Below are 13,833 nucleotides of genomic sequence, written 5' to 3' on the forward strand. Positions count from 1 at the left end.
TTTGTTCACTTTATGAGTGTTTGTAACATTGTATTTCGTTCAGTTAATTGTGTAGTATTAATTTGTGATTAGAATGGTGCTGTTTGAATGTATGTATACATATATATATATATATATATATATATATATATATATATATATATATATATATATATATATATATATATATATATATATATATAGTATGTATATATGTTATGTGCAATAGTGATTCCAATTTTTCAACACGTGACGAAGTTCCGTGATTCTTTCCGTTGCACTCAAGATGGTGTCTACAACAACCAAGACACTAATGCCTCCTTTGACACGAAAAATAAGTTTTGGATAGGTTTATAATTCTGCAGGTTCACAAATGCCAAATTTAAAGGTGTCTTTTTTATTTTTATTTTTTGTCATTCAAATATCTGTATTTCTGCTTGGGAGCCTTGAGAGTTGCTAGAAACCCAATTCGATATATTATTATACAGTACAGACATTGAGGTTTCTGGAACAACGAATTATTATTATTATTAGCTGTATAAATATCTTTTTTGCACAACATTTATTTCCAGTGATATAGAAAAGGTGTCAAAAGACTAATAATGTGAGATTTTTGCTTGATTTTCCTCATCATTTTCCATTCATTCCATCATCTTCTAACGCTGTTTGCTGAATGTTCAAGCAAAGGTGTCCCACTTTGAGCAATCATCAAAGTCAACAATAATGCACTAAACCACAGGCAGTGGGCACCACAATGTGCTCACAGGATGGGATGTACTATATTTAATGGCTCTTTTGCTACAAAATTGCTGGTGTGAAGCCATTTTGTACTTGCTAACCTTCTCGGCCTCCAGTGGATTATGGCATCCCGGATAGCATGTTTTCTGTGGTTTTTATTGAATCTTCTTGTGTGAAGCGTTAACGGAAGGAAAGTCGCAAAAGGAGTAACTGGACATTAAAATTGGTTCACTGATGAAAGCAGAAACAAAGCACAAATGAGAAAAGGAGGCCATATTGACAAAAATAATTTTCATAGGAAGAAAATATTTTCTTAAAATAAGAACGTTTTTTTTTTTGAAATAAGAAAACCATAAGAAAAAAATTATTGCATCGAGAAACATTTTCTCGAAAATAAGCAAAAATATCGGTTTGGGATTGAAGTGTGATTAGTACGGATAGTTTTTCGAATCCTGACATGTAACACGATGTAATATTAAAGATCAAAGCACTGTCTGATTAAGAGAGAATGTGGACTTCGCAATTTAATGACTAAATAGGACAAGTTCAACTCTAATCTTTGATATTCATAATTGACATTAATTATTTCGTATTGTTTGTTTGCTGTTTGTTCAAAAGTAAATGTCACTTAAATTAGCATAAGTGACTTTTAGGTCCAAACAGTTTCCAAACATTATGTTAATGCGATGCTATGTGTATATATATATATATATATATATATATATATATATATATATATATATATATATATATATATATATATATATATATATATATACACACATATATATATATATATATATATATATATATATATATATATATTTGAAAAACAAAATTAAATCAGGTTGTTTTTTCTCAAATATTACTTGCTTTTGTTTTTGTTTGTGCCAGAAGCTGCAGCAAGACAACTTTGATTAATGGACCAATATCTGTTCTGTTTCTTCATATGAAACTGACCAGAAGCACCATTAACCTGAAGGCCTCTTTGAAAATACATTTTAAAAACAAACCTTGTTTTTTTGTTTTTTCCTGAAAAGACTGTTCAGAGAAGCCTTTTAGTTTTTTTATATTACTTTTCCAATCAGCAATTTTTCTCATCTAGTGTGTTGACTAATTTTCTGTTGGTGAAATAACTTTCTTGAGCAAACATGATTTAAAAAAAAAAAAAAATTGGGCCATTTTACTAAATTTTCCACATTGCTCTACCTCTTGCTTTATGTTTACAAGCAGGCTAATTGGACTTCAAACATCATATTCTGGAAGAGGAAAACACCTTCTCATATTTGTTTCTCCTTTCTGTCTTATTAAACAGCTTCTTGGACCACATAGGCGTCACCGCAAGCGCCGTGCACTGAGGAATGGATCTCCAGCTGTAGATCCTCAGCCGTATGTTGCTGCCCAGTTTAAAGGCAGTCTACCAAAGCAGTTCACTCTTGGTGACGAGCAAGACTACAGTGGCTACCTTAACCGGCGCCTAGCCGATGCTCACGGCTATACATTCTTCCTGCTCACAGAACTCGACAAATCTGAGACTGCAGTGAGTGTATGAGGTTGAGGTTCCTTTTTACTTCTCATTCACGAACTTTGGGTTCTTAACTGGGCAAAGCACATCGTTTTATGATGTTCAGCAGATGCAAGTAGTCAAACAATGTCATTTGGGACTAGCAGAATAAGGTAGTTTGAAATACTAGTTAGTAGTTCTTGACATCCAACGACATACAATTTGTAACAATACAAGGGAGAGACATAGTTTATCTTCAAAAAACATTTCCCCTGCCCATGAAGCAACACTTGGCACAGATGTTAGTCCTTTTATATATAATTTCTTACAAATGTCACACATTCTTCCCAGTGGTGGGTAATTTTCCAGGTGCCAGTGAAATGGAGGTCATGTTTGTTGCCTCTGAATATTTCTTCAGGGTACAAGCTATCTGACTCCTTTTTGTCAAAGATTATAACAATTTAGATTTCTTGGTGTTTGATTCTAACCCATTTTCTATACCTCTGGTCTCTCAGCGCATGTTTGTAGCAAGCCCTTTCTCGGAGCTCATCATTGCACCTAATCCTGCGCCATCACCTATTACTGAAGAGGAGGAGGGGCTGCTGTGGGTGGTGGGGCCTGTTCTCGCAGTTGTATTCATCATCTGCATTGTAATTGCCATCTTGCTTTATAAGAGGTAAACTTTATTTGAAATAAAATTGCATCTGTATGTTATAATTCTTCAAGCATGTTTAAATTATATCTCCTCCAAAATAAAACATTGATTTTTCATAAACAATCTAGGCACATAGCTATCGTACACAGCCTGTGGCTGCTGATTGCATCATTTTTTTCTGGGAGCACAGCTGTGCCACTGATGCAGTGCCCTCTATTACCAGTACCCTGGTACTCTTTTCACCAACCCCCCACCTGGTGTTGATTCAACAGCCAATAGGGCCTTGAACTCAAGACCCTAAGATCTTATGCCAGCCACCTGAACCGTTAAGCCAACACCAGGCATATCGGCTCATTTAAGAGTGAGATGGCAGAGGGGAAACATGTGGGAAACATATTGACAGTGGGGTAATGGGGCAGCAGTTGGACAGAGGAGAGGCAAGGGAATGAATGAATGAAGATGTAAAGAGGAGGGAGAGGAGGGGAGTAAATAAAGCAGTGATAAGAGAGTTGTGTTCGGCATTGTTAATGAGAGTGGCAAAGATGATGGGTTGGTATAGGAGGTGGTAAAAGATTGCAGTGCACCACCTGCTTGGAAGCCTTTGAAGGAAGAGTATGATTGAACTGCCTAAGGAAGGCAGTTCCTCAAACGGGATAAAAGAGGAACTGAAGAGTGAAGGTGAACTGTAAACCTGGATATTGAGAGTATAATGAGGGCATTACGAGAAGAAGAAGATATAGCGGTAAAGCATTCTGGTTAGAATGAAATGAGATCACTTTGCGAGATTGATTGAATATTTGTACACAATTCAGGATGTGGACCTGCTGATGTAGACCTATTGCCAAATTTGTGAACCATGTTTTTGGTGGGGTTCTAGGCTGAAAGGGTTAAAACATCAATGAAGAATGGAGCTCAGCAGAGGATCCAGCCAAATGGAAAATAGTCAATCAGACAATACTGAATCTATTTCTTTGGGCATACTGACATTTACTATCAATACAAAGTTAAGTATTGGGTGTTCTACAATTAGTACCATTCCCAACATCCTTTAAATGGTAATTATTCCATTATATGTAGCTGTTACTGTTCAATAATTAATCTATAATGCATGTTGTGAGGAGCAGCTTTGTATGTGTTTAAAGAAGTGTGTGTGTGTGTGTGTGTGTGTGTGTGTGTGTGTGTGTGTGTGTGTGTGTGTGTGTGTGTGTGTGTGTGTGTGTGTGTGTGTGTGTGTGTGTGTGTGTGTGTGTGTGTGTGTGTGTTGGGCAAGTATACAAGCAATGGACTACCGAGCAGTGGATAAATGAGATGTAGTTCAAACGAATCATCCTTCACCATGTTCTCGACAAATGGACGAGTGCACGTGTGGTGCAAATCTGAAGAACTCTCCAACTCTGAGTGCCTTGTTCCAATAGTGAAGGGTTCTGGTGGTTCTGTAATGCTGTGGGGTGCATTTTCCTGGCATGGTTTGGGTGCGGCCATTCCCTTTGAAGACAAGGTCAATGCCAATCACTACTTAATGGCACTGAGTGATCATCCTCACCCCATGTTACAGCATTTATTTCATGCCAAGAAGGGTGTCTTCCAGGATGACAATACCCTCATATGCAGCGCACGTGTGGTCGCCCAATGGTTTGATGAGCATGACACTGATATTATCCATAATTCCATGGTCTTCTCAGTCACCAGATCTGAACACAATCGAGCATTTATGGGATATTCTGGAATGACGTCCGAGACAGCGTTTCCACCTCCATCAAACAGGTGTGGGGTGATTGACTTTTTCGTTAAAGAATGGTGTCGCGTCACTCCTGCAGAATTTCAAATGCTGGTGGACTCTACGCCACGATGCATACAGGCCGTACTGGCCGCACGTAGTAACCCAACGCCTTATTATGTGACATTACATTGGTGTTTCCATTTTTTGGTCCACTACCTGCATATATACATATGAGTGCGTACATGCATATGTGTGTGCAAGTTGCTGTTGTTGACTTCTATCTCCACATGTTGGTGGGCTTCAGGAGATGGAATGGAAACTTACCAGGTCTCTAAGTAGTGACCTCCGTTGGCACGTGTGTGTTTGTGTATGTTTTTGTATGTTCTTTTCTTGATGGATTAATGTCACAGTAAGGGTTTCTCTCCTTTCATTCCTCTACTCTTGGACCTCATTCCTCTGAATTTAATATTGGTTAGACCGACAGGTTTGCCCGCTGTGTCCCTTTCACAAACCTTTTGTCTGAAGTTAAGAACTGTTTTTTCATTTTCTGTTTGGAACTTGTATTCCTTCGGACTTCCTTCCAACTTTAATTTTGGTCAGATTTTCAATTTACACGCATTCTACCCCAGAGTATATTTGATTGGAATTGCTCTCTTTGATTCGCCCATTTTTCCTTGACCACATGCATGAATTCTTCTTCTTCCATATGTGGTAAAATCTGTTCCTATTGCGTCCTGCTTGTTTGAGACATCTTCCTTGGGTAGTAGGCCCACCCTTGATAATCTTTCTCTGGGCTCTAATTCAATTTGCACCTTCACGTTACAAATGCTTGCTTCATGCACCTTGCGTCTCTCAATGAAGTGCATCCGTTCCTTTCTAATGTAGCTTTGTTTTCTCCCTCTTCAATTTCCCACATGCTGTCATACCAGCAAGCCAGACAGGTGAGATAATATTTTATCCCAGCTACCGTCCAAGCTTTTCACTTAGCCAGGCATGTCCATTTCCTTAATCTTGTTGACGAATGTATCCCGATTCAACGTATGATTGAACTTTTTCTTTGTTTCTTTTTGTATTTTGTCTATCAAGTCAATTTTTGTTTTGCTCTTTAGTTTTTCTGTTATTCCTCCATCTTTGCCATACTGTGTTACACCCAACTAATGTTCTGCCTTTATCTTCCAATTCCCTTTCCTCTCTTGCTCATTCCCGCCCGGGTGTATACTTTAACCTCATAGGTTCCTCAAAAGTTTGTGAAAGTGTAATTTTCTCCTCTTAATTTCTTTAATAAAAAAATAAAACCTCCCTCACTCTTCTCACTTCGGTTTTTGTCACGTCTACATATTTAAGGTGGCTGCTTCTGTCGCTGTCTTATTACTTTCTCATTTTATTTACATCTCTGGGAGGAGACATTGCACAAATTTTAATCTTGCTCTCGACATGCTGTCACGCTTACGCGCTTCCCTTCCCCCCCCCCCCCCCTTTTTGCCTGTGCAGGAAACGGAGTGACTCGGATCCAGGCAAACCTATTTTATCAGGTCACAAAGACCAATCTCCACATCACCCAAGTGACCCTGTTGAACTTAGACGCATGAACTGCCAAACACCAGGTTTGTAAGCTACGTCCCGGTGCCTTTGCTGGTAGAACAAACTACTTTTGTGTGCACATAGCGAGGTTCATGAAGTTTACCAACTGCTGGAGCTTGAAATTGCTATGGCTTTAGACCCTTAAACGACAGCATGTTCACCATTTTAAAGCCGTTGCCAAATTTACTTCGATATCTTCCGGAGAGCTGCAGAAGTTCTGAAGAAGGCAACAGAGAACCACTTGTTTATATTTTTCTTCTTTTTTCTTTTTCCATCTTTGGTGGAGTATTATGTGATGTGAGGCTGTGAACGGTTGTGTTGTCAATTGCAGGCATGGTAAGTCATCCACCCATCCCTGTTGGGGAGTTGGCAGATCATGTGGAGAGGCTGAAGGCAAATGACAACCTCAAGTTTTCACAGGAATATGAGGTGAGTAAAGCTCACTCATACATCATTCATGCTTTTGTTACCCAGTTATGGTGCACAAGCACTCTTCCTATTATTTTCTGTTTCCCTCGTCTTCTTCTTCCCCTCATTTCTGTCTCCTTATTTTTCTTTTTCAATGGTTTGGCCTTTATCTTTATCTATCATTACACATCAATAACCTGCCATGTGCATTTTTTTTATTTTTTATTTTGTGTGTGTGTGTGTGTGTGTGTGTGCTTTTGAAAGTCTCATCCTAAAGGTTCTGACAAATAATTTAATCATTTCTCCCTTCTGGGAGAACAACTACAAAGCCTGACTCGATGAATGATTTTTCTTCATCGACCCACCTTCCCCACATCTTTTATTTCGAGCACACAGAGAGAATTATATCCAAAGGGCTGAGGTTTCATCATTATTTCATCGTAACGTGACCTCATTAACCTTTCCATTGCTCTGGGATTGCTGAGCCTTCATTGTAAGGAAATGTTTTCATGGTATCCGGTTTGGAGCGAATGGAAAACGTATTTACGTTCCTCCATTGACCAAGTTCTGTTGATTGGATTAATATTATTTGCCTGTTATAGACTGCTCAATCTCATTTTTTTTTCCATCATCATCCTCGTTATGTAGCTACCTCCATACTCTCTGTCCACCCCTTTATACGGTCAATAAACAATTCCCCTTTAACCCCCCTTCCCAATCCCCCCTTCCCTGGCATTGTACTTTTCCAAACACACTTCTAAACGACCACATTATTTCACTTCCTCTCTGTCTCCCTTTCTCGCTCTCTTTCTTTCTTCTCTTTTCATCACCCACATTCATACTTTCCCCCCATTTCCACCATTTATTTAATTCACCTCATCAATGGGTATTCTGGTCATGCTACCTCCACATTTGAGCTGTGGCAAATCCTTTTTTTTTTGTTTATTTGTCCTTTTCCCTCCTTCTCTGACCCTTTCCTGTTTTCTCACATTGCGTGCGACTGCTTTCCCTTCTCCTTTGCTGGAAAGTATACAGTCCCAGAATTGAGGCATGTGTGTGTGCGTGTGTGTCCGTCCGTATTTCTGATAAGAGTGTTCAGAAATGGAAAATGCCTTCTGGTAGATGCGGAAGATTTGGTCCACCCTTCCCTCTCCACTCCACATCACCTATGCCTCCAGGTCTTAAAAACTGCCACCACCTCTTGTAATTCCCCAGTGATGCACTCAAACAACCTTTTTGATCTGGTTCATGACCATCAGAGGCCTACACATCAATCACACACATCTCTCCTTTAATGTTGCCACCTCCTCCCTCCCCAGATGTAATCTGTTTAACAGAAACATTTATTTTGCAAGATATCTCAGATTCACCAATCTGCCTCCCTCGTTATTCCTTTTTGGATTTGACAGACCCTGTGCTTGTGCTCGTGGCATAATTGCAGTCTATGTCAGAAACCTTCTTTCCCATAGTTTGCGACCTCACCCTCTCACCCCTATCCTTATGGAATGTCTTGTTTATGTGCCGAAGTGTACTGCTCTCCTAACTGTCGTGATGATTGTGTATATAGTCCTCTCAGTCATCTTTGACGTCCTCTTATCCTCCCACCCGAGCTTTGTTTTTCTCATCTGTAACAACTGAATTTCCTTCCAACCCAGCTGGCTTCATGTCGGTCCTCATGTTACTCTCCATGCTATTATTGTTAAGGGATTCTATGACACTTCAGGCCGAACCAATATGTTTAATTCTCAATCCATAGTTCCCCAAATGACCTCCACTGTTTGTTTGACTTGGTCACACATACAAATTCAACTCCAACCGCTCCTGCTTTTCTTCTGCTCAACCTTCTTGGCTGCTCAGATAGTTTCCTCTTGAAAATGTCTGTCTTCATTGCAGTTTGCAGGGGGGCTACCAGGATGTAGCCTATCTGGTAGTCTTATCAGGCAGATTTGTCTGGCTTATAGTCTGTATGAGTGCCAGCTTGCTGGTATGCTGTGTCGGAGCAGCGACCCGTCCAGGATTGCATCCAATAGCCAAGGAGACTGCTTCGGCAGCACTAACGCTGTGCACAGGGTATGGTCCCAATGGATGGATGGATAGTCTGTGTATGGCCTTCTCTCTCATTATCTCCAGACTTATTCAACATTACACTCTATTTTCTTCATCGATTCAGATGTTGAAATGAATGTTTGACTAATTTTATAGGGCTAATTAACTGAGTAACACATTGCTGTGTCTGTGTTTTTTGCCTGGTCTTGTATGTCTGCATTCCCTGGTAAAGAAGCCTGTAACTTCAAAGCCGGACATACTCGAGATGAAAGAATTGATATCCGACAAATATTGTTTTTAGGATTGGTGTGCTGTTATAAGCAGAGAAATATGACCATGACTTGGTTGTGCAATGGTCCTGGAAGCTGCACAGAATAGTATGTTTTGTGAACGTGGTTGCTTGCACTCTGATCTTGATACATGTAAAAGATGGCAGAAATTCCTGCAAGGTTTGCGTAAATTGACATGTAATGTCAGTGCTGCACAACCCCTAAGCACGCAGACCGATTGTATCTCTTCTTGTCAGACATTGCATCAATAGCATGCGATTCCATTGCCATGCCCTGCCGGCCATGACGTGCAGGAAATAGTTTTCACCGGGTTGAAGTAAATTGGCATTTTAGTGTCAGACATATCAGCTGTTTATCTCAGGAGGGGAAAGGAATGAAACATTGGCTGAGGTTGTATCGCTTGATTATCTCGGGTGGGGGGGGAGTTGGGGGAGGGGTGGAGGGAAACATTTTCTGACGTGACAAAAGATGATCGGAGCAAAATAAGAATCATAAATGTGCATGAGCTATTTTGCAGGGATAGACTTCACCTGTGGATATGCGTTAATGTCAGTGCTCGACAATCAATCCGTGGAAAATGCAAGCTTGGCACGAGGATGTACACAGGGCAAATAGTTTGTTTCATTGTTTTTGTGATTCATAATATATCTTGCCTTGTATGTATATTTAACACCGTGAGTCCCGAACCCCCATGATATAAGAGAATTTGCATCAGGCAAGTGTTTGCTGAGAAGGATGGTGTGCTGTATTGATGTTTTGAAGGGTGGTGTTTTTAAAGGATGATGTGAGAGATTCTTTTGAAAAATCTGAGAAGATGCTGAGGTTAATGGGTGAAAATTTCAATTAAATTCTTGCTCAGTTGATGTTTTAGCCTGCTTCAGAAAATAACCAATTCATGACATTTTACAGTTAACTGGAAGGGCACCCTGTAGAGTGCATACCTCCACGCCACAATGTGTGATCCACAAGAACATATCTGGCCCAATACATTTTTGAAATCTATATATTACTAAAACTCTCATCTTGTATGTATGTATATATGTGTGTATGTTCCCGAAATACAGCCAAAACGGTACACGATAGCGCAATAATTTTCGGCCCACCTTCCTCACCATTTTCCTGAGGTGTGCAGTATCAAGTTTTGTTCAAATTGGGCAACGAAAAAATTATTTAAAAAATCAATTCCCGATTCAGTCAAGTACTCTTCAGGAGAATTTGATCAATGCAAACAACCTCAGCGGTATAGTTCTCTGGAGCTATTAAAAAAAAAAAAAAACATTATCTGTTTTGTGTTTTTTTTGAAATGATTTTTTTTATTAACCGCTGTCACAACAGGAACCCAACGGGTTCACGGGTCATCTCGTACCGTGCTGAATATCGTTTTTGAGCCCTATCTCTCAATGGTGAAGTATTACTTTTAAAAATCTAGAAGTCGGATCCGGATTCGGATGTAATCCGTCCACAGCATTTTGAGATATCGTGCTATATATTAGTTTAGCCTGATCTCTCAATGGTGAAGAATCACTTTGAAAAATTTGAGTAGTCCGATCCGGATCCGGATCTTCACCAAAATGTAATCAGTTCGCCCTTGTCACTCACCGAATCTGTCCACAAAATTTCATCTGTATCCGTTGACAACTTTTTTGAGATATCCTGTACACAAAGTCAAACAGACCTACAAACAGACAAAGGAGTGAAAACATTACCTCCTTGATCTTCGGTGGCGGAGGTAGTAAAATCTCTAAATTGATGCTGTTAAGAGGTGCTAGTTGGTTGTACTCCCCCCCATGGGATGACCTGCAGCTCATCCTCTGGGTGAATCCACTCTGTGCTGATGACGTCCAGGATGTCAGGAATGTGTCTGTGGATTGATTCCTTTCCCCAAGGGGTGAGCTGGTAATTTGCAAATAAAGAGGCTGCTAAAGCTTATGTATGTTAAGTGATCTTTATTTTGTATTAATGGTCAAGGCTCGTGGAAGAGCCTCATGGAATGGTGTACAAGCCTCATAGAAGGTTTGTACACATGGTTGAGGCTCATTAAACTGATGCAGCAGCTTGCGCTGCTTTATGCAGTGGACGGTTCTCCGTTTTTCACAGACTACAACCGAAAGGGATTGCGTATTTATTTTTGATATCTTTCTTCCTGGCTACAATTTAAAGATCTTATTATCCGTGTAACGGGTACGTAAATCGGGGGGATGTGTGGCTGACATGCCCTGTTGGGCATGATCACTGTGGCAAGTGTGCTGGTGTGGGAGATGTTCAGGTTCAGGGTACCTTTTGACACTTTAGACTATTGAGACCCTTTCAACCATTGAGGACCCTTAAGACCCCCAAAATATGCTGAAGACCTAAAAGACCCCGAATACCCAAAAGACCCTGAAGACCTAATTCAACCCCAAGGGCCCAAAAGACCTAGATAACCCAAAACTCTCTGTAGACCAAAAAGAAGACAAAGACCCAGATGACCCAAAAGTCTCTGAGGACTCAAAAGACCCCGAAGACCTAAAAAAACCTGAAGACTCAAAAGACCCCGAGGGCCCAAAAGTCCCCAAACACCAAAAACACCCAGAGGGCCCAAAAGACTCTGAAGACCCAAAAATAATGGTGGATCCAAAAAGCCAAAATACCCTGTGGACCTAAAAGACCCTGAGGACTCAAAAGACCCAAAAGAGCCCAAAAGACCCAGAAGACCCCCAAAAAACCTTGAGACCCATAAAGCCCCCTTTTATCTTTAAGACCCTTTCGACACGACACCTTTCGATCCGTTCACCATTTCGACCTTTTATACACTTTCGACCTTCACAGCCCTTCAACTCCCTCTCGACCCCTTAGACCTGAGCACCATTCAGACCCCTTACAGCATTAAGACAGATTAGACAGCTTTGACCCTTGACCATTTATCGCTTTAGACCACTTAGACCTTTGTAGACTCTTTTTGAATGCTTGATAGATTAGACCCTTTTGACCCCTTAGATCCTAACTACTATTGGAACATACCCTTTAGACCCTCAGACTATCTCAAACCTTTTAGGCGCACACCATGTCAACATTGAAAGTCTTCTTGCAAAAAAACACAAAACTACTTTCAGCTTCTTTCATCTAAGTAAATGGCCAATCGATTTACTTACTGTATGAACGACTGTTCGGATACCTCTGCAACCCATACCAGGGACTCATGGCCTGCGCAGTATTTTGTAAATAAATTAATTAATTTTAAAAAATTAAATAAATAGCTTGCTTTTCACACGAACAGACAAGTATGAAACGCTTTATTTTATATCATCCAATGAACACATGATGGCCAGCTCATCATTTGCTTTAAAATGACAGGATTCTGTGCTGTTCGATGCACCAATCGATTTGAGAAGGGATTTAAAATGTATCGATTAGTAGCCACTCAACAATGTCAGTCGATCATGGGCATGGCACCGATCCGGAACGGTATCGACTTGGATCATGTGTGCACAAAGGACTATGATGTCATTATTTACCCCTTTATAATCAGCATCGGCCGATTTTATTTTATTTTTTATATATATATTTTTAAATTAATTGGTAATTGGTTGTCGTCCGATTTTCTTTTCAGCCAAGCACTGATATATATATATATATATATATATATATATATATATATATATATATATATATATATATATATATATATATATATATATATATATATATATATATATATATATATATATACACACACACACATTTATTCTGTTTGTTTGCATATCTGTCTTTCTAACGATTTTCTCTTAAACTACTCGACCAGGGATTACAAAACCCATTTCATTAACCTCCACCATCGAAGATGGACGGAGGTAAGATGGACGGACGGAGGTTGGGGCCATACCGGATTCGGTATGGTCCAAGTATCATGCCATTAGATTTTGGACTTGGTCCAAAAAAAAACCTCAGAAAATTTTGCAACTTTTTTTCAAAAAAGTTTTGATTTTATTTGAAAAATATTAGAATTTTTTTTTTTGCATTTCTGCATGTTTTAAGTGATTTCCAACCCCCCCCCCCAAAAAAAAAATTTGTTAGAGAAAAAAAAAATTTGCAACTTTTTTTTCAAAAAAATTTCGATTTTTTTTTGGCCATTTCTACATGCGCGTCGATCTTGTTTAGTTTATTCAATCGTGGTTCAGTAGAGTCTGATCCGTTTTGACCTACAATGAATAGGATATCAGGTTCTCTTAAGTGACCCAGGAGTATTGGCGGCGGAGGTTTTGCACTCTACCGAGTGCTCCCCCTCTAGTTGTTTATGTCTTTGTCCGAGGAGGTCCAGTTGCATATTCTTTTTAGCAGCGTCGCTGCTCATAGTGAGCTCGGCGTTGTTCTCCTTCTTGTTCTTCTTCTTCTTGTGAAGACAAAACCTTAATCTCTCGGACTCGGCTGTTGTATATACACGATCCGGATCTCCTTAAATACTGAGCACATGTACACATCCTCACATAGACGGTGCCTTTTCAGAGCGTCTATCATGAACTTTTAAATATATTCGGACATTTGCTTTAAAGTTTCGAAAAGTTCACGTTACTATTTAAAGATTATTCCATTTATCATATTATAATTTCGTAAATACATTATTTATTTCGTAAATACACAATATATCGTAAATACATAAATACATTATGACGCGTTTCGCTTTTGGCTTAATCAAGGCACGTGACGAAATATCGGAAGTTGTTATTTTTTTTTTTTAGCCGACAAAACCTTTATATTGGGACGCTGCTCGTGGACACATTTGTCCTTGTTTCCATTAGGAATGCCCTCATAAAAAATTTTTTATCATCTCGCTGACTTAACTGCTATTTTTACTGAAATGATGGAATTTCATGAGATTGGTACTTAAACATGGTTTTTTTAAATTTATTTACTTTTAACATTGTTTGTAATGAAC

The 13,833-nt window shown here is 39.4% G+C and overlaps 1 protein-coding gene across 8 annotated transcripts in view; it reads left to right on the top strand.

Annotated features, from left to right (window-relative positions):
* PTPRD (protein tyrosine phosphatase receptor type D) overlaps nucleotides 1-13,833 on the top strand; it is a 382,026-nt gene that overhangs the window by 310,831 nt on the left and 57,362 nt on the right. For all 8 annotated transcript variants that reach the window (XM_085883705.1, XM_085883708.1, XM_085883709.1 and 5 more), the window contains 4 exons: nucleotides 2,033-2,257; nucleotides 2,737-2,897; nucleotides 6,088-6,200; nucleotides 6,509-6,606. In XM_085883705.1, coding sequence (XP_085739831.1) covers nucleotides 2,033-2,257; nucleotides 2,737-2,897; nucleotides 6,088-6,200; nucleotides 6,509-6,606 — 597 coding nt within the window. The remainder of the gene's footprint in view (nucleotides 1-2,032; nucleotides 2,258-2,736; nucleotides 2,898-6,087; nucleotides 6,201-6,508; nucleotides 6,607-13,833) is intronic.

The sequence above is a fragment of the Eptatretus burgeri genome, chromosome 6 (genome assembly GCF_056783735.1).
Source record: "Eptatretus burgeri isolate ZD-2024b chromosome 6, Ebu_testis_v1, whole genome shotgun sequence".
Classification (NCBI taxonomy): Eukaryota; Metazoa; Chordata; class Myxini; order Myxiniformes; family Myxinidae; genus Eptatretus; species Eptatretus burgeri.